The sequence below is a fragment of the Amblyomma mixtum genome, chromosome 8, assembly GCF_055824585.1.
Source record: "Amblyomma mixtum isolate Tamu chromosome 8, ASM5582458v1, whole genome shotgun sequence".
In the NCBI taxonomy this organism is placed as follows: Eukaryota; Metazoa; Arthropoda; class Arachnida; order Ixodida; family Ixodidae; genus Amblyomma; species Amblyomma mixtum.
The window spans coordinates 56168854-56190465 of NC_143019.1; the positions used below are offsets into that span (position 1 = coordinate 56168854).

General features: G+C 44.1%; 1 protein-coding gene across 5 annotated transcripts in view; it reads right to left on the minus strand.

The window, feature by feature from the left end:
• The window catches only part of kst (spectrin beta chain, non-erythrocytic 5 kst), a 328959-nt gene that overhangs the window by 58434 nt on the left and 248913 nt on the right, over positions 1 to 21612 (minus strand). For all 5 annotated transcript variants that reach the window (XM_089558125.1, XM_089558130.1, XM_089558127.1 and 2 more), the window contains exons 21-42: positions 20688 to 20818; positions 19969 to 20028; positions 19705 to 19831; positions 19517 to 19581; positions 18875 to 18956; positions 18003 to 18080; positions 16552 to 16679; positions 15302 to 15461; positions 14569 to 14646; positions 14327 to 14466; positions 13003 to 13126; positions 12192 to 12338; positions 11330 to 11593; positions 10486 to 10616; positions 9988 to 10174; positions 6982 to 7182; positions 5600 to 5716; positions 5086 to 5199; positions 3755 to 3937; positions 2810 to 2955; positions 1605 to 1836; positions 431 to 604 (exon numbers count right to left, since the gene is read on the minus strand). In XM_089558125.1, the coding sequence (XP_089414251.1) occupies positions 431 to 604; positions 1605 to 1836; positions 2810 to 2955; positions 3755 to 3937; positions 5086 to 5199; positions 5600 to 5716; positions 6982 to 7182; positions 9988 to 10174; positions 10486 to 10616; positions 11330 to 11593; positions 12192 to 12338; positions 13003 to 13126; positions 14327 to 14466; positions 14569 to 14646; positions 15302 to 15461; positions 16552 to 16679; positions 18003 to 18080; positions 18875 to 18956; positions 19517 to 19581; positions 19705 to 19831; positions 19969 to 20028; positions 20688 to 20818 (3069 nt within the window). The remainder of the gene's footprint in view (positions 1 to 430; positions 605 to 1604; positions 1837 to 2809; positions 2956 to 3754; positions 3938 to 5085; positions 5200 to 5599; positions 5717 to 6981; positions 7183 to 9987; positions 10175 to 10485; positions 10617 to 11329; positions 11594 to 12191; positions 12339 to 13002; positions 13127 to 14326; positions 14467 to 14568; positions 14647 to 15301; positions 15462 to 16551; positions 16680 to 18002; positions 18081 to 18874; positions 18957 to 19516; positions 19582 to 19704; positions 19832 to 19968; positions 20029 to 20687; positions 20819 to 21612) is intronic.

Sequence of the window (21612 nt, forward strand, 5' to 3'; positions counted from 1 at the left end):
AAGGAACTGCATGTGGGCAGTGCATCATATGTTAGAACAGACGGTGGTAGCCGCACAGGGCAATACCCCCTTACCTTGAGACCAGCGGGCGCCGAACCTCCCCGCACGACGACCTCGGAGGGGATTATATGCCCTTTCTGGGAAAGGGTAGGGACGGTCGCGGTGGGGACAGAGACGACTTGTCAGGCAATGTGAGTGGCTGTATGTGAGTCGTCAGTGAGTGCGTGTTAGGAGTGTGTGCTGTGTCGTGGACTTGCCGTGGTCGATGATGGAATGTGCCGCCTTTTCTCATCCATGTAAATAAATGGTGGTTGTTGTGTTGTAGAAAAAGAATGTGTGTGGTGGCGAGTGATTATAACGCCGAACGGATCACTCCGTTGCTACTTCATATGCTGGAGAGATAGACGACAGTCATTCCCTCTTTTCTCACCATGGAGAGGAACTTCTGCAGCTGCAGGGACTCCTTGAGCTGCTCCTTGCGCTGGGCCACCTTCTCCTGCAGGGCGGCCCACTGGTCGACCACCAGCTGCTGCTGTTCCGCAATGTGCTCCGCGTTGCCACCGGGGTAGGCCGCCTGCAGCCGCACACTGTCGTCCACCAACACCTGCGCGGAGGAACAGGCGACGGGCACGGGGTGAACACCTCACAGAGTAAGAACACCACCTGCAAAAACTTTCCACTCTCGGGCACGGCACACAAGTGCTACCGACAGCCCAGAGTCATTCATATGGTAGTACTGACGCAAAAGAGAACAGTCCCCACATCTACGCCTTCACTCAAAAGTTTATGAAAAGAAATACCGGAGAAGAAATTTAACTTTATTTATTTTTTCACCACTGCTTAGAACAGAAATATATATGTGCCCCAGTTCCGAGTGCTGCAAATCAGCTTACCGCCGGCCGACCCCTCCACCTTTCCTTCATTAAATTACATCTCTCTCAAACACAGTATACCATTCAATCTCAAGCAATATACTGTGGACGCAGTGTAACAAAATTTCTTGGCCAAAGCTGTGCTCCACACACTTTTGACCACAGGCGTACGTCAAATCTTTTTACAGTGTACATTTCAATTCCTGAGACACTTATCAAAGGCTTTTCAAGAGCACAGAGGCAGCTTAAGGTATCCATAAAGGTCTGTGCTATATCACTCTCACGGTAAAGCTCAGTGCAGCTAGTTCATGCTTCCCCATCACAATGCTCTACCAGTGTGAACACCTTGCCAGTGTAGTGATCTCCTTAAAAATGTTTTGCTTGGACATGCACATCCAAAGTTACAACTACAACGTCCCAATTTGGGAAAAAAAAAGAGACAAAGTTCTTCTCTACGGCCTCGTATAATCAGCAGAGGCTTTTACAAATAAGCTGCATCTTTATGGCATGCATAATCATGCGCACAACTCGATAATTCCATGCAATAGAACAATCGCACACGGCAACTAGTATGGCTACTAACAACAAACCAGACACACCTCAAACTGTCAGAGATACTAGAAGTTCCTCCTTCATCACAAATCCTTCCAAACATTCCACTACATAACCACATATTCAATCGTTCCTAGGCATGAGGAAAAGAACATTGCCAATCTCAAGTAATGAGCCCACCTGTAGCTGTGCTTCAAGGGCAACAAGGTCATTCTCGAATCCTTCCTGCCTCCGGACAAGACTCTGAGTAGCTTGCAGGTCTTTCCCAAGTTCATCAGGAATGGCCGTGTATTTCTCCTGGATTCGGCTGAGCGCATCGGCAACGTCTCGGTTGAAGCGGTGGATCTCTCCAGCTGCTTGAAGCTTCTGTTCCCGGGCCTGCATCGCTTCATTCAGGGCCTGCATCAGGTACCTGCAGGAAATGCACGTTCAGCTTTCGTCAGGAAGAAGGGCAGGCCTTGGGCGCCACATTCCTCGCACTCATTTGCATTTTTTTTTCTCCACGCAGGCACGTGCTGTTTAACTGTAACTACTCACATAATGAACTATTTTGTTCCCAAAAAGTTTTTAAAAAAAACCTTGGAGGTGCATTTATTAGAAGGGGTAATAGATTATAAAAAAATTTTATTTTAGCAACAAGAATGGCAGGTGCAGTCATTACATATTGTATGTTTTTGTAGTAATGCAAGATATACCAATAATATTTAATGACATGCTCACTACGGAACCTTTAAGACTGTCATGAAAACCTTTTAGTAAGACAGAAAATGTGACAACCATAATAAGAGGAGAATGGAATTGATGATCTTGGTGTTACCCTATCCACATCTTGCTTTAGAACATGAGCGTACCTCAGTTTTATTTCTTTTTTAAAGTTAAATTCTCCTATGGTCAGCAACTGTCATCACCTTGTAATGGCATATTAAAGTCACTAAGCTGAGATTTGTAATTCAGTCAATCATGTTTTTGATTCAATACTTTTAAAATGGGAGACAAAGCCAAGAAAGCAAAACTTCTATTATGAAAAAAAAAATAAAAACTGCTCAATGGTTGCTACGCCTGTGTAATGCAAGATTCAGCGACAACAATTGGTGGCACTGACTTTGCTGTTTGCTGTGTAAGCACTGGCCCATCAAGGCCCCCAACACCGCTTTGCAGAGTGGTGCTCTCTATGTGCAGGATCGGGAAATGGCACAAGCACTAGTTCGTTTCGGTGGGTACAGAGGACGCCACATATCCATGGGGCAGTGACCGTCGCCACTCCTCTTTCCTCCTCACATCTCCTTCCTGTTACATCAACGTCACCGACGGTGCAGCAGGAAACGTGTCCTTAACAGCTCTTGCTGTATAATAAGCACATACTGCAAGAAAAGAAAACTGCTCACTCGAGGTGGTCCAGGCGCTTCTCGATTTCGCCGGACCGAGCCACATCAGCTGCGATCATGCGCTGCCCAAGGGCAACACACTGCTCGAGCCTGTCCTTTCCGGTGTCAACGACCAGCTTGAGGTCCTCAAACTTGGCTTGCAAAAGCTGCACCAAAGCACGATGGGTGAAACGGTCACTGAAGGTCAATGAACTTCTCGCATACAATCTAAATATTTAATGCACTTACATGGAACTTCCATGGCATATCTGTTAATAAAATAATGACATTTGTGCACACCTGACCATGGCAAAGCGTACCAAACACTCTGTCTGAGGTTGTTCTCCCAGTGAGCAGGTTGGCTGACAACAGTCATGGTGCTTTGTAGCACCTCACACATATAACACGTACCTTTCAGCACTACAATTTAAGGCTACTAACTAAAGGCAACCCAAAGATCCAGGTTTTCCAATTTCGATTAATTTCCCAGAAGACACTGCAGAGGTATCCACCACACAGCTCACACTGACACACAGCTAGAATTGATGCAACAATATCAAAAAACAATCAATAAGCAAATAGACTGAGAACATTGTAAACAAAAAGTATGCTAGCCTATTGACAAAATGTAGTGACAGTCCTAAAAATGGACTTATTTTGAAGAAAAAGTAAACTAATGGCATGTGACCTTGTGGTGTCCTGTTGAAGACAGTTACTAAGTTTCAAAACAAATTGCAGAAAAAGTTATTCCTGCTTACAACACGAATTAATGGTTGCGGTTAGGTCCAGCATTATACCACTTGTATGCAGCTTCAAGGAGAGGACTAACAAATGTAGTCTGGTGTCGTACAGAGTGGTTAAGCACTCAGTGAGGTGTTGCACAAAGCTAAGCGACATACGGTATGACATGGTCCAATGCAGCAAACAGTCCGGGACACTACGACATGTGAATAAACACGGACATACCAGGAGGTGTTCGTAGTCCTTCCCATAGTCCTCGGAGAGGGCGGCCTGCATCTGCTCATTGATCCAGTCCTGGAGGTCATCGCTCTCGCGGAAGAATTCATGCGTGTGCTTGGACTCCATCAGCTTCTGACGACGTACCGTCGACAGCTTCTGCAGGTTCTTGATCTCCTGGTTCACAGTTTGCTGCACAATTGCATCCCACGGTAAAGTTGGGGACCAAGAACTTTCAGCCTTCACCACTATCAAAATGGTTAACGATGACTCAATCATCTAAATGTGAACAATCACAGGATAACTCCTTTAGGAGCAGTATCCGTGTAAGTGGATGTGACCTGAACAAAGTGAAACCTTGCCCGTACAAGGCACAATTTCCGCAAATGTGGAGGCAGTAAAATGCGCTGGAGTCTGAAATATCTTAATCACTTAATCTTAACCACAAATTTTAAGCAGAAAGACATCGAGTCAGGCATGCAAAATGAACGCAGGAATAAATTTTCTTTTAAATGAGTGACTCCATGTTTTACAGTAGCTTTGGTTTGGCTCTAGTGAGTATCAATTTTCATTTGCTTGTTTTGCAAGGAAGAGCACTTTAACTTTAAAATGTCTAAAATGTGTCGATTTGCTTATGTAATGACTTAACAAGAATGAATCGCTCAGCCAAGAAGTGGATATATGAGCACCCGCCACAAATTGCATAATTAATCATTGAGGAAGACACTTCAGTGCATCATAATTCGCGCTTGAAGGGGTTAATGACAATTTTGGCGCGAAATGAAAATATAGCTTAACACTTTCAGGCACTCGCTATATAACGGCACACAACGTAATTTCCCGTTTTGGGGAGTGTGTTGCAGTTAGCAGCAATTTCAGTTTCAGACGACTTAGTACTTTTCATATCACAACCAGGGTGGTCTTTGTATGCTAGCTAACGAAGTAAATAATATATGTCTCAAAACAGTGAGCTTGGTAAGTATAGCATGTCCTTCAACACTATCATGCAGACAGTTTTTGTCACTCATAACAACATTTTGTCTGCATTTTTGTCATCACATTCATCTTCTAAAATAAAATATGTGATCCCCTAGTCCATCAAATACTCAGTTGAGAAGCCCTGACCTTTCAATGTTACAATTTCCAATCACTGTGGTACTCTGCGCAAAGTTTTAATGTGCACGGCTATAGCTATTTATGCTAAAAACAACAAAATATATGCCTCAAGAGAAACGGTGAGCACAGCCTAGAAGGGTTAACCACACTTGCCACATGTTAAGACCACAAGTTTGTGCATCTGTCGCAAGCAACAGTTTCCATGCAAGGGCTGAGGAACTTACCATGTGGTTAGCGATTATCTTGGAGTCGGGATGGTTCTGGTCAATCATGGCTTGCCCCTGGTGGGTCATCTCCACCACAAGGCCAGAGTAGGTGTCAATCTCGAGCTCTAGGGCCTGAAACACGTTTGCACAGGTGGACGCTCTTGAATAAATTTGCATGCAAGTGCAAGAAAAAGTGCATTGTGTAGTTTTAGAACACCACAACCAATCAGCTCAACAGCTATGTAAAACTAAGAGCATAAAAATGAATTGCCACGATGGTCAGATGGTCAACGCTCGAGACCATTAGAACAAGGCTTCCAAACACTGTATAGCTTTCCTTTGCGGCCATTTATGAGCACTTAGGTAAACTGTTATTATGAAACACTGGCCCAAACTGGTGCGACTGGCAAAATATTGGTCTCTAGGAACCTAAAATTTTAGGAATTCTATGAACCTAGAATACGTAGAATACAGAGCTGAACCAGACTGATAGATTGCTAGAATCAAGAAATGGGAAGGACCGGGCACGCACCTTTTGCTTGGTGAGAAGCTTCACGGCGGCGTCTTCGTCGCGGCCAAAGTCAGTGCTTGTCAGGACGCTCTTCTTCTCGTTCATCCATGTCTCGATCTCACTCACCTCCGAGTAGAACTGTCGGGGTTTGCAACAATAAAAGTGACTCAGACTAGCATGCAAACAGACTGCACGAAAACAAGCCCATCATAGGGCCATCTACAGCCGTGGGAGCGAAAGACATGGCACATAAACTAACCCAGCTTTCTGCTTCGCATTCCTCAGAACTAATGTGCGTGCTTTTCAAACTAAGACAGGCTCCAGCAAAGACAGTAGTAAGAATTTGAAAGTAAGTGCAGCAGGCTCTTGCAAACAAAGCAGTGAATTATAACTTCTATGGTCTATGGGGGTTTATCGTCCCAGAGCAACTCAGGCTACGAGGGACGCCGTAGTGAAGGGCTCCGGAAATTTCGACACCTGGGGTTCTTTAATGATCACTACCATCACACAGTACACGGGCCTCTAGAATTTCGCCTCCATCGAAATTCGACCGCCATGGCCGAGATCGAACCCATGCCTTTCGGGTCAGCAGCCGAGCATCATAAACACTGAGCCACCTCGATGGCTGAATTATAACTTCCAAGGACAGAGTAAGCTGTCAGCAAGTCCAGGCATCAATTGCATAAATTTAACAGCACAGCACGCACAGATATCTTGATGTAGCAGTTTTCCGCAACGATCGCAGAACTCTTGTCAAGAACTTTGAAGAAAAATGAACAAATCTGCCTTTTTTCTCTTTCTTCTTGCAAAATTTAAATGGCTGAACCCCGTTGGGTTCTGTCATGCTTATAACGAGCCCCTCATTCCCGTTCCCTTGTTTGCTTAATTGCTTAGCGAGGGCCTCGATTCTGGCAGCCTTGACGCCATAGGAAGCATAAGAGGGTTCTCACGCAGCTTCCACTCTTTCCGTTCGATGACGTTCTATGTCACACCTGCGGTAACTCAGGACGTTCTACGTCCGCCGCTTATGAACGTGGGTGGCGCTGATGAACACTCTCAAGGTTAGGTTACTTGTAAACATAAATACCCCCGAAGGCAGAAGACTTGACAGCCGTCGCCGTAGCTCAGAGGTAGAGCACCGGACGCGTAATTCGGAGGCCGTGGGCTCGAATCCCACCGGCGGCATGTGGTCGTTTTTTCTTCTGCGTTTCTAATCAATTAGCTTTAAGCGATAACATATTCAGTAATATTCTAAATTGATCAACAGCACAAAATAAATAAATAAAAAAAAATAATAAAAAATCCCCTGTGCCCCTTGGTTTCTGTGGCTGTTGGCTTCTGTCAGTTTTGTAGTATAGGGCTCTACGCCGCGGTGCTTAGAAAAAAAATAACTGAAGGCACACCGTCTGAGCCTTGAGCTGCAGGTCCAGCTTCTTCTTGCGCTTGCTGCACTCGGAGAGCAAGAGGTTCCAGCAGGCGACCAGCTCGTGACACTTGTCCTTAACCGAGGCGGCCGCAAAGTGGCGCTGCTTGACCAGAGCGTCGCCGGCGGCCAGCGTCTTGTCCACTATGGCCTGGTGGCCCTGGACCTCCCGTTCCAGTTTCTGAAAAAGCAGAGGGCAAGCCACATCGAAGAAGCAGTTGTAGTCACGCATTCTCACCAGTGGTGACTGACGCTACTCACTCACTTTCTCCACTTCTAATGCACACACTCATTCACCATTTGATGCTTTTAAGGAGGGACGAGGGTCTTAAAACTAACTTTTTTATTTATGGCTAGAATCTCATGAAATTTTGCACACAGATGCATTTTTCTCTTCTGATTCCAAATATGTGATCATAATTGAGCTGGTGGTCTTAAATCTTACAAAGTCTAGAATGTAATTAGGTAATTTCTTACGCAGCTTTAATGAACTTTCTCATTGCATTTTGTTGTTTTTAATTACGTGAATTGATAGCCAGAGAGTTCCCATACCTGATAACATTCTTCGTTTTTCTCTAAAGGCATGTCCTCCTGATATACTACCGTATTTACCCAATTCTAACGCGCACCTTCTTTCGGGGAAAATACGTCTCAAAATCGCATGCGCGTTGGATTCGAGTGCAAACCGAAACTGCCCCATAGCTGCCCATCGTCATCGCCATTATACGATGTGGGAGCTCACTAACTGCTGGCAACGTTTGCTTGTCGTTTTCTGCGTCGCAGTAGCCGTTTTCAACCGGTGTGGCGCTTGTCATTAGTCGCGTGCTCAGCGACCACGTTCACGGCGACGGTATCCTGTGCACTGCCGCGGGCGGACGCCTCATCACTGCCTTTGCACGATCGAGATACGCGGCTCGAAGAATGTGTTGATGAAACAACGGTTGTCGGAAACGCGTCATTTCGGCGGTAAAGTTCCAAAAACGATGAGAGTCCTTTCTGTTTTGTGGCCGATTCTCTGACAGAGATTACATCGTCCGCAGGCGGGGCACGCCGCGCCGCTGACGAGATCGTGCATCAGGCTCACAGATCTCACAGATAACAGCGCTTCCGCGCTCGTATTTACGCTTGTTTTGGCCGTTGAACATCTTTATCTTTCGCTCAGATGCACTGACGAAGTCATGGACAACGTTGGTCATGGATGCTCCGCAAGAAGCTTGAAGGATCCAAATGGTGCATCGCCGTTGCCGCAGTTACGCCTAGCAGCAGACGGACCTCCCGTAACCGGAGCTCTCCGCTTGCGCTTGGGGTGTCTTCCTTTATATTGATGCTTTGTCAGGAACTTGCGTGAACGAAAATCTCTTTTCTCAGTCACATCCATAGCGGAGAAAGGGGAAAAACCCGGGCAGAAGCGTTGGTTCACGTCTCGGTGGCGGCAGAACGAAGAAAGTGCGTCTGCGTCCGACCGTGCAGTGGAATGCTCGTACCCAATGGAAGGGCTCCGATCGTACCACGTGATTTGAAGGGCCAGTCGCGACGCTCGACTCGGGCGGGAAACAATCTTTTTTTTCGTATTTTTATCAAGAATGCGCCGCCGCCGAAGTGGCTTCTGCTGGAAGATGGGTAGGCCTACTTCCCGCGAAAATTCAAGAGCGGGCGACGCCGTGGAGCGAAATGCCGGGTTCCCGAAATTCGGTCAAATTCGCACTTTCGCGAGCCACCTCGAGTGCTTTAATAGCATTTTTACTAACTTCCCACTGATTATCGGCTTTGATTTTTTTATACATAAAAGAAGAGGCTTGGGGGAATACAAAACGCCAGAAAATACAAAATCGACTGTATCGAAAAAAATCCCGTTTTTTTCACCCTTATTTCTCCTTAAAATATAAAAACGGTTGCAAATTATTTTCATTCGTGGAAGTCACATGCACGTTAGAAGCGGGGTTTGTAGTTTTTTTTTTTTTTCATTACCAATATCGGGCGCGCGTTAGAATCGGGGGTTGATTTTTGTTTTTTTGGTGCCGTAAATTGGGTGCGCGTTGGAATCGGGGGCGCGTTGGAATTGGGTAAATACGGTATGTTGAGAGTAAAAGGTTGCAGTACTTTACATTGCAACTCGTTAAGCTAATTGTAAATTGCTATTTATACGTGGCCTAAACAAAAAAGTAAGAATGTCATTGGGTATGGGAACTCTCTGGCTATCATTCATGTAATTAAAAGCAGCAAAATGCAGAGAGAAAGTTCATTAAAGCTGCGTAAGAAATTGCCTAATTACACTCTAGAATTTAAGATACCTTTTGATCTAAGACCACCAGCTCAATTACGACTACATTTCTGAAATCAGAAGAGAAAAACACATCTGTGTACAAAATTTCATGAGACTCTAGCCACAAATAAAAAGGTCAGTTTTAAGACCCTCGTCTCCCTTTAACACAATGCACTAAGTTCAGCAGAAAGGCCAAAGGGACCAATGCACAACACAGGTCAACGTGGATGCAGATATAATGATAACAACTAGACCACCTTGAAGAAAGACTGACAGTTGACCTCACTGCTAATAACAGATATGATCATACAACGCTTTGAATAGATGGATGGATGATGGATAGATGGATAGGAGCGCCCCCTTTGAAACGGGGTGGTGGCAATTGCCACCACCCCGTTAAATAGTAGCTTTCTGGCGCCATCTGGTGCTGTGCACAGAAAATATGCCATCTCAATAGAGCTATCCGGTTGCACAAAAGTAAGACAGCCGCTTTATTTTGCTTATTTTTCAAATACTTCCGTTTGAACATTCACACCAGTGTTCAGATGTAGCTGAAACATCTAACACTTTTCAGTCTGCGCTCCACAGGTCATTGGTTATTTCTTTTCATAGTTACACTGCAAAATTTCTTTCGGTCTCAATAAACTCCCTCTTGAAAACTGCGGAATGTCGCTTCTAAGCGGTCCACAATTTTAAATAGGTGCCGGCCGGATGTTGCCTCACCTGGTGCTTCTTAGAGAGGTTCTGGGCGTCAATGAGGTTCTGGCCCAGGTCGAGCGATGACGCGGCCGACAGGTGTTCGGTGATCCACTGCTTCTCAGTGTCCACATCAAAGTTGAACTGGTGCAGCTTGAGAGACTCTTCCAGCTGTTTCCGGCGCTCCTCTGCAGGCTCACGCAACTTACCGAATCTGTACAGTTGAAACGATGAGAAAATATTGAATCAGGGAAAGCAAACTGCAGTGAAAATTCAATTCAGTCGACCTTTCATCTAAAATTGAGCCCCACATCCCACCCTGAGCTAAAGCTTTCTCACACTCTTTTTCTAATTTTCAGTTCAATGGAACTGCTTTTGAGCGAAGTGGGAAGTATTACCTAAAAAAAATATAAGTATCTTGCACACTTCATACATTTTAATCCCGCCCAGCATAAATTTTAATCTCGCAGTACATGGATGCCACTACTGAAAAGGTGCATGTCTTTGAGGAGACCAAGCGCTTACCTGTCACTGATTAGCCGGGTAGCCTTCAGTATGTTGGGGGCATCAAAATGACCCCTGTCGGCCATGTCTTTACCATAACCAACTAGATCCAGGACCTTTGCTTCCCATGTAGTCAACTCAGCTTCAAGAGCCTGCATACAAGTTCCACAGTATGCCATTTAATTGCCAGAAAAAAAAAGAAGAAATTACTTTTTTGATTTCAGATACTTAGCGACACATCTGGATTGAAACAAACGTTGGTGTTTTGACAAGAAATGTGAAATCTCGTGAAATTTTTGGCCTCTGCATTTTTTGTTCAGCAAGTAACAAAGAAACACGATAAAAACAGCCCAACAGTGGTTTCTGATCCAATAATGTACTCACTTTTCAAGAGGACAACTGAACTGTCCTCTTCCCTTCTAGTGCCGAAATTATTTTTTTCGTGTCAAAGCAAAGTGTTTAACTGAAGGAGATGCAATGAAACAAACAAGACCACAACTTCTGAGCAATCTGGCATAGGGCATGCCCTGGCATGTATAAAATCGTATACATCACGCCAGTGTCATGAGCACAAACTTTGGGTGGAACTGATGACATTTCATAAACTCCTGGTAAGATAAGCCTTGCTGTGACGTAGATGAGCAGCTTGGAGTCTATGCAAAAAAGGTTACAAATAGCCAAGTTATCTGCTAACACCTTGGGAGCACTTTCATGACACTGTAGACAACACTGCAGCCTGACATGACACAGTATGCCGTGTCATGCCACCTTATGACATGTGGCATGACATGCCACGCTACAGTCATGCCACCATGCCATGCCACCTTATGGCATGGCGCTACAAGCAAACAAGCCGCAACTCCACCTGGTGACGCTTCAGCAGCTCCTTGACGCTGCGCAGGTCGTGTCCGAGGTCACGCGACGCCAGGGCGCCTTCCAGCTCGTCCAACTTTACGCGGGCATCCTCCAGTGCCCGGTTGTGCGCCCTCTGTGCTGATGCTTGGCGCAGACACTGGCCACGCTCGTTGGACCGCCGGCACAGCTCCTGCCACTGTTCGTCCAGGTAGTCCAGCACACTCCGGATGTCGTCCGAGGCATAGTGCTTGCCCGCTATCAAGCTGCGGCCATTCTGCGGAGGCATCACACATACACATTCATTGCCGCTTACGGACTCCTCTTCTTAAGTACCACTAAGAAAATTCTCACTCATACGAGCTGGTGCTCATGAGTTGGCATCCAAGAAAATTCACACTAGTATGAAGCCCCACAACGTACAAGGCATAAGAATGAAGCAGGCACAATATGCAGTGCTAACTAGCAGCCGTCCACATCTCGCTTGCTTTCTTCGTGTGACTGCTCAGAGGAACAGAGAAGAACTAAGCAACACACAAAACACGACCTCCAAGAAGGCTGACATAGAAGTAATTGCTCATTAAACATATGTGATAATGTGTGATAATATGTGATCTGTGATAACATATGTGATAATATGTGATTCCACCTTTCACTAGAGACATTGTCAAGAAGGTCACACAGCTGAATAAGATATACACCAGCAAAAATTTAGAAAAGAAACAACTTATTCCCCAGAAACTACAATACACTGAAAACACTGCAAGCCAACTAAAATGATTATGATTTGTTTAGAGATAATTCTGAAAGCTGAAGTCATGCGAGCTGGTTTGTCAGGGGGTTTGTCACAATGAGGTACAACTAGAGGCACAAACCGAGTTGATGTCGTGGAGCCGAGCCTCGTTGGCCTTGAGCTCGGCTTCGAAAGCCTCGTGCTTTTGCAGCTTGCGCTCCAGGTTAGTCAGGTCACGGTAGGAGTCGTCGGCCGCCATCTTGAGCTTGTCCTGAATCCAGCTCGACATCTGGCCATGCGAAGACAGTTGTGACCATTACTTTAGCTTGCGCTCGAGGTAATGAGCGATTCAAGCAGTCAACTTATACCTGATTTACGACTTGCCACACTGGATAAACAGAAGCCATAATAAAGGCAAAAGATAGAGATCCGTATACTTAACAATAATGAGAGCATGTGTTCCATGCTGCTGTGTTGTCTAGAGCTCTTTATGCTCCAACACAAGCAGAAATTTTTAAAACTTTGGATGTAATTCACTTATAGAAGATAAGATGCTCAGTAAATATGTGAACCAAACACTCCAGAAACTGGAAACTTCCTTGAGCAAATGTGTTTTGTTATGTCTTTTTTCTTGTCTCTGTTATTTCGCACAGCTAACATATGAAATTACTTCAATTCCTCTGTTTACCTTGGTTAACACAACTGCAAGCACCTTTGAAATGTTTACACATTCAAAGCTGGAGTAATAATTCATGGCTGCCAAGAGTCAGCTACACTGCCTGGCTGGTAACAGTGCATTATGTTCAAATGGGGATATCATGTGACAAATAAAAATCAAGTAACGCTCCATCAGAAGTGTACCACATGCTCATCCGGTTCTGTTTGTCTATGCTTAACGTGTACTGACATTTAGCCATGTCTTGCAAGACAGACAAAATATCTGCTCATCTCACCTCGGCTGATTCTGCTTTGAACTCGTGGTAGACCCTTGACTCTTCCAGGAGTTCTTTGCGCTTGTATGCCTTGTCCTTCACTGCTTGACGATTCGCGACGACCTGGTTACGCCGCTTGTCAATCCTGATGAGAAAAGCCCAGTATTAAGCTTCTTTAAGAGTAGCCCCTCATATCCTCAGTCGCTTTGGAATGTTAACCCCCCTAAATCAAACCTTTAAGAGTAAGCTGTGATGGTTTTAGGAGCATTTCATTGAATAAGTGACCTTGACACGGATGCATGAAAGGTGTAGGAAGTGCTCCAAAAATACAGTTGCTCAGAAGCTACTTCATCATCATCATCAGCCTGACAACAACCCACTGCAGGGAAAAGGCCTCTCCCATGTCTCCAATTAACCCTCCTGTCCTTTTCCAGTTGCAGCCACTGTATACCTGCAAACTTCTTAATCTCATCCGCCCACCTAACTTTCTGCCGCACCCTGCTACGTTCGCCTTCTCTTGGAATCCACTCTGTCACCCTTAAGGACCAGCAGTTATCTTGCCTTCGCATTACATGCCCTGCCCAAGCCAATTTCTTCCTCTTGATTTCAACTAGGATGTCATTAACCCGCGTTTCTTCCCTCACACACTCCGCCCTCTTCCTATCTCTTAACGTTACACCTATCATTTTCCTTTCCATAGCTCGCTGCGTTGTCCTTAACTTCAGCTGAACCCTCTTTGTTAGCCTCTACGTTTCTGCCCCATAGGTGAGTACCGCTAAGATACAGCTGTTGTATACAGCTCTTGAGAAGCTACTTACAGCATTCTAAGAACATGTCTGAACTCTTCGCATTTTGTTGTCATAAAGTGCGGCTACTGTTTAAAAACTCCAATCTATAGGCGACGTTTGTTACAATTCGCTGCATACTGACACAGGAGCCGGTATGTTTCAAGCACGGCCAGCAGAAATGCAGAGTACTGTGTGCTGCACAGCTTTCAATATTCTTCCCGCAATACGATCTCAAAATTGGCAAGCCAAATTCATTAGACACGGCTCTTTTCTCTTCTCTGTTCTCTTAGGCTCATAACCCCGTCATCTTCTTAAAGAGCCTTTCTCCCAAAATAACACGATGCACCAGCAAGCAAATAACATATTCAACATCAGGATGAAAGGGCTAAAACACTGCTATATCACTAAGCTTAGTATTAAGGAATCTAACGTAAAAAAAAAAAAAAAAAAAACCATGCACAGCACAACACTTTTTTATTCACCATGCAGCATTCGCATGCACATGTTATGTCTTTAGTAATCGATGCTAATTTCAGAAACGCTGACACCAAGCTTACTCTTTGCTCTTGCAGTGGCCAGCAGCTATCAACTTGTCGGCCATGCCACTGAAGCTCGCAACACGCTGGTCCTGAACCAGGAGGGTGTTGATAAGGTTCTCGTGGCGCTTAGATAGTGCCTCCACATCATCCAGGGTCGTCTGCATAAGCACAAGTTTTGAGAGTTAAACGAATTCTCAAAATAAGTTGTTTGCATAACACTTCTTTCTACTTTCAAGATGCTGCAAGATAAAGGCACTCACACCAAGATCTTCAAAGTCTAGCAGAGCATCATGGCTGCTTGTGATGCTGTCGATCTGGTCAGCCTCACGGTTGAACATCTGAAAGACCCAGGCAAAGGCAAGTTGAAGTTAACTATCGAAAACTTAGTAGCACATTCAAAACCCTCTATGAAAAGTCAACCTCTGCTTTAAAGAACTGCAACAGAATGATCATGTGCAGTTAACACTGCTGAAGGCTACAAATGAAATGAAAATAATGCATCAGTGTTATGCAGCTGACATTCTAAAGCAAGAAGCCTCTAGCAAGTCAAACAACTACCGCAAAGAAGTCTTAATTAAGTGCACCACATAAGCTTCATAACCAGCACATAAACTTTCCATAAAGCACAAAAGTCTCATTTTGATAAACCAAAAGTATATATATATTTTTTTCTGATCAAGGTGTGACAGCTACTAATATATCGGTATGTGATATATCATAAGTCACTTATGCAAACTAGCCAGTGACAAAGGCAAGCTGATCCGTTGAGAGAACTCGATTCCACATACACACTGTGTGCTAAAAGAAGGTAAATTTGATCTCGCTCCTATCTTTTACGCTTGGTAGAAAAAACCCTTCTCTCATAACATAAACATAACATAAACATAACATAAACATAACATAAACATAACATAAACATAACATAAACATAACATAAACATAACATAAACAAAAGTTTATGTTTCCAGTCTTTCGAAGAAAACTGCACAGCACCTGAAGGTCGACATGCTGCCGAAGGTAGTCCAGTTTCTCCCGCCATCCCCGGTGTATGGCGTTCTGCTCTTCCTGCAGCTGCCTCAGTGTCGCCTTCATCTCTTCGTTGTCCTTGTTCTTCAGGAGCAGCTTTTCACCAAGCGCCTGGATGTCGGCAAACCTGCACGCGAACGTAAACACACTTGTCGGTCCAAGTACTCATCACTCACAAACGGCATCAACAACCTCATCAGGGTACACCCAGGATAAGTGCTTGAACTACCTCTGCAGCAACCAAGCAAAACAGCTCCTCGTTAAAAGGGAGAATGGTTGCAATAAAGAGCCACTTGAATCCAGTCACACAGGCAAAAAAAAAAAATCTGTGGACTTTTTCAAATAACCATGACTGAAAAAAAATTCTTTACAGAAATAACCAATTTGCTCTTGTTTGGGGGCTCAATCCCAGTATCACTGCATCATCAGTATAGTTGGCCTTCCCATTGGACCAGCATTACATAGGGCATTACCAGAGACACAATTTTGTCCCTGCATTTCATTTGTTGAGTTCAGACCCAATAGTCAAAAGAGCTACTACTGGGGCTAGTTGGAAATACATACTTGAAGGAATTGGTGAGCGCTAAAAAACCACGGAATGTGAACAAATTGCAAAATCCGGGAATCTGGCACCTCATTGTGCCCACTGTAAATGCATACCACTGCTAAAAAACACCAAGGTTATAGGTAGGGCTCGAAACAGACGGGAAAGAGAAATTATCGGGAAAGAGAAATTATCATCGAAGCTTTCGCAATGCACGTTGCTCCGGATAAGCAATGCGTCAGCTCCCCTTCGGTGATGTTAGGGGGAACTGAATTAACCTATCTCAAGAATAGCAATCTTCGGCTGTTGTAAGCGCGCATAGTTTTTACCTGTTTTCTTTTTTTCCTTCATTTTTATTCTTGTCAGCGCGTGCGTACCTCCCTCTTCTGTGCATGATAAGACGTCAAATGTGAGTATATAGTCATGTTCCTTTTGAGATTAAAACAGTTGTTAGAAAGCGCTTCGTCCTGTGTGTTCGTCCTTTTTCCGTGGTTTTTCCAATTCCTTCAGGACCCAATAGCCTGCACACTGATGACTGGCAACCTCGTGAAATACTTTGCAGTCACTAGCCATTTCCAGAGTTTTCAACTTCAAATACAATTTGCAAACATAAAGTCAGCCACGAGGTTCAGATAGCTATCGATGGAAAAAGAATATAATCGATGGGACTCACTCGTCCTCGTGGTTGCGAATTTCATCCCCAAGGTCGTGGTGCTTCTTGAGGTTGTCCTCGGCTGTTGCCACGTCCCTTGCAGGCTCAAGGCTGTTCAATGCCACCTTCACCTCACTCACCCAGGCAAGCTTAGAAAAAAATAAAGACAGAAATGTTTCACTTAAGGGGAGATTTGGGGATCAGATTGCAAAAATCGCGAAAAAAGTTGATTTTTGAAAAGTACACTTTTTGGCATCTCCAACACTGTTTCTATGTTGTACTGAAATATTTCACCCAGAAATAAACATTAAGCGCTCCAAATGCACATATTTGTCATCATATACACATAGAACTGTGTGCTAGCTTAAAACTTTCACGCTTGTTTTCTCACAAGTTTGTTTTGAGCTTAATACCTTGTTTGTGGAAAGCGTAGCACAGCAATGGGTGCATGGATTTTTACCCCGTTTGTTTTGTTGGGATCACTGAAATGTGGTCTGCGTCAAGACAGTCTCCGATTTACCATTTAGGTTCACATGTTTTTATTACATGGTAATTAGAGCGTGATACATTCTAGACATAAAGAGAAGATGCATATTGTGTCTTCCAAATAAAAGAACAGAGAATTTTTTTTTTTAATTAAGAGTCTTGATTCACACCACACTTCTCGGTAAATATTAAAAGCATTTACAGACCTGTAGCCTGTTTTTTTGTCATGCTGGGCTTTCCACAAGCAAGCAACATGGGTACAACATATAAACAATGATAAAAGGGAACCTACTGAAGCTGTCAGTGTGAAACTTTATATCTGACTGTTTGATGCTGTTTTAAGCCAGTCTGCCAAATTTCATCACTCTAAGTCTAAAAATAGAAAAGTCACCTTCGATCCCCTCATCCCCCCTTAAGCACATTGGGTTCACAGACAGAGGTTGATAGAGGAAAACATGATACACCTCTGACCTACTCGGCAAGCATGACTAGCCATGACCAAATGTGCGAAGCCATTTTTTGCACATTGCAACGCATTTAAATGTACACTTTTCCTGATAACTTTAAAGGCACAGAACAGCCTATTCAGTAAAACAGCTGCTCAGGATCCGTTTAAAACTCCTCTTATAAAACAGGCATACATTACTACACACTAAAAAAGGGATGCTTTTTTATGACAGACGTGTCAAATCTTACTGCGTATGGTTTAGCTTGCACAGGCTGCATACTTTTTGCACATACTTTTGTTCTCAACATTTCTGTTGGACAACTACGCCAGAAATGAGTGCCAAAGATAAGTTTTTCTTGCGCTTCGTGCTTCCGAGTGAATGTCTATTCTTCCTTTAAATCCTTACTATGGCATGAACGTGACAGCAATTTGTACATAGTATTAACAGATCAATGAGTTAGTAAACCACCCACGATAAATAGTAGACCACGGTACCTCCGTTGCATGCTAAATAAGAAACAGATACTAAGTCATTTACCAAGCTTTTGGCACTGTTTGCGAGAATCTGAAGTCCCATGGAATCCTCAAGCCTGGAACGTCTCTCAGCAGCCCGATCCTGGATGGTTGTAAGAGGCACACAAATGTAGTTGTTGTCAAGCTCACAACGACAAATCGACATATATGCGAAACAGAAACTTCTAAAAACACCTGCTTGTAAGCAAATTCACAATAGCTCATCATCATCATCACCATTTATTGAACCCTTAAAGATCCCGTCTGGGACATTATATAAGGGGGGGGGGAGACAGCGGTGTGAAGCGGTCATACAAAGGCATGTAAACATAAAAAAGCATAACAAAAAATAACTAAGAATAACAAGTTTCACGTGAAATTAACGTCAGTTAATTCAAATAGTACAGCATATAGTATATTGCAAAGCAGTAGTATATAAATTACACATTAAAATGTACGAAAATTAAATAAGTGGGAAAACACTTGTGGAGGGGGGGATGGTGTCGCAATGACACAAGCAGTTCAAATTGCAGGCAGAGCATCGCGAGGGAAGTAGTTATAGCTGGTTCAAGTGGTCTGTTATTAGCTGCCTAAATCTGGTGAGATTAGTTTCGATGACAACGGTTTCAGGAAGGTTGTTTCATTCTTCTATGGCGATGGGAAGGAAAGATTTGTTGAAAGCGTTCGATGAACCGTGCAACCGCTGAATGCTGAGGGAGTTGAATATTCAATCGGCGAGATGAGCGTAAGGGAGCAGATAACAAAGTTTGGCGTAGTGCAGGGGAGTTAAAGTATAGTGTGTCTAAAAGACAAAGAATTGATACTTTTCTGCGGAGTGCTAATGGTTCAAGGCTGAGAGACGATTTTAGGCTTTCTGTCGACATCTGACATGCTCACCTTGACTTGGTCCCACAGACCTTGAAGTTCACTCTGCCTTTTTATTACATTTGGCCTCTCAGTTGGGTACGAAGCTTTCACCCTGCAAAAAGCAACAAAGAGAACTCAGGTTCTGTGTTCCTGTAGTGAAGAAAAAGCAAATAGGGTAACAAAATGATGGTTACCTACCAGTGAGCCCAATAATCGCTACACAAACTGTCAATTCTTCAACAGAAAATGTTAGCTTAAAGAAACAAAGCTGTGATAAGCTGAAAACCCGAGAGTTTCAAATAGCGCAAAGTTTAATCGAATAAGAACGGTTTACAGTGCCAAATATTTCAGTGAGTGAGCAATAGCGCCATCATCATCATCATCAGCCTGACTACGCCCACTGCAGGGCAAAGGCCTCTCCCATGTTTTTCCAATTAACCCTGTCCTTTGCCAGCTGGGGCCACCGTATCATATAATATTAACAAGCCAGTAACTAGCATTCTGAACTCTAGACATTGCAAGTTAAAAACTGCTGTTTATTAAAATAGCACTGTTCTGAGTATTGTCAAATTTATATTTTTTCGCATGATATAAGATGCTGATGCCTTCTTTTTTTATTAGTGACAGTAATGTTTAATTGCAAAAGCAGCAAACAGATTTTTTATAACTTACGAGTCAGCCAGAAGGTTGACCCTGTTGAACTTCTCTTCCACAGGTGCCAACTCCCGTTCAAGGTTCTGAAAACACAAGTAGCAAGACAACAGAGTCTTTCGCTCGCCATCACAACAAACATGCACAAGATATTAACCAAGAATGATGCTAAAGTAAGTCATTAAAATGCCAATGTGGCCTGAAAGTACCTCGTGCCTCCTTTGCAGAGCCTGCACAGTCTTCATGTCCCGGCCGACTTCATCAATGTCAATCTTCTGCAGCTTTTCGGTCATCCAATCGCGAGCGTCATCACAGGTGCGGTGGAACAGCTCCACACTGCCAAGAAAAAAAAAGGGGAGATTGACGCAGCCTACTCATCGCCAGCTAGACATGCAAAAAATTTAGTACAGCGTGCTAATACCTCAGGATTTCATTCTAAGTAATAAGCATAACCTGCTTCACAACCAACCTACCTTGTGGCTCCCTCAAGACTTCGCTCTTTCTGAGTCTTCAGCTGGTTTAGCCTATCCCACCTGAAATATGAACAAACAGTGGTTAAAATCCATGTTTTGTAACCACAAGCCCTGCCCACAATTATAAAGAGGAGAGTAAAACCGTCTGTCGAAGAAGGTTTTAAGAAAAAAAAATAAAAGAACAAGTGTATGCACAGTCGCCGACCAATTTTTCGCGGATAGATTTTTTGGAGTCCGAAAAATCTACCAACTTAAAAAAAAGAGCACTTTTCTGTGAAACAGCAGCTTTAAAAATCTCGAACTTTGCCATTTTCCATGTACCATTGGCAAGCAATGATAGATTCTATCAGAGCCAAGTTACGCTTCCTATGAAGTACGCGACAGTTCTTCAAAAATGTTCAAAATAGCACATGTCCGAACTACTGCAGTCCAAACAATCAGTTGGCTGCTCTGCGATTAGGTATGATGCACTGTATTCCATACAGAACCATACGACTTCTTTGTAAAAGAGGCTCAGAAAACTGCCGCAGTAATAAGGGAACTAAAATAAGAGATGCAGCACTGCTCATCTGCAGCAAGGACACACTAAAAAGCCCTTTCGCTGAAACTTCACAACGCTACAAAGACGGGTTACATCGTTGTCCGACGATGACAATCACGAACTCCAGTAACGCTGAAGAGCGATGTAACATTAGCCCCGACCGACGCCAGTCTTTTACCTGCTGTGAATCTGTCGGCTGCGGCTACGAATCGCGTCCAACTGGCTGTGCTTGTTCTGGACAAACTCTCCAACCTGTCGGTCGATTTCATCCAGCCTCACTTTGCTTGCTGAAAGGTCGGTCACAAAGTTCTGCAAATGGAAAAAGAGAAAATATTCTGTCATTGGAAATGCACGGTCTCGCACTCCAGCACTCCTCCGCCACTCCTTTTCCATCAAGTCATGGATGTGCTGGGTTAGGAACAGCTGTGGGAGCCTTTTGAGAGCGTTAGCTCTTATTCATGAGATTTCGTCGGGTCTGCTACCACCCTGAGATCACAGCGCCATCTGTGGCAGCAACTAGAAAACGGCACATCTCACATTGAGGCTTGTAGCGCCATCTACAACAGCATTGTAGAAACAACCATATCAATTCTAGTAAACCAAACAGCCCAAGCTCGTTACTTCAATGCCTTCCAGGCGGTGGGGGCCTTTTTTTGTGGTTTTTGAGCGAAAGAAGAAGTTTTGGGGATGGTGCGGCAAGGTGTTGGATCTTAGCGATCTTGTGTCAGGGAACTCCTGCGTGATGTGTTCGACAGGTACCCTTTGAAATGGGCCCAGGAAGGGCATTCAGACAGTCTTTGCATGCAGTGCATGTACTGGGAGCCATAAATGTGCAAACCAGTGTGTGGTGCCACAAAGTGTCCGCCTTCAAGCAAGAAGCTTGGCGCAGAGGGAGGAGGAGTCATAGTAAGCCTGTGCAACAATGGGCTGATTACTTTTACCGTCAACAATCAACGTACAACAGAAAATGGTTGACGGTTACCCCATGCGTGTAACGCGACATTCAGCAACAGCAGTTTGCAGGATCTTCTTCACTAGTCTCGGCCATTGTGGCACGCAAGCAGAGTTTTCCGATTTCTCAATACTGCCACGACGTTTTTGCA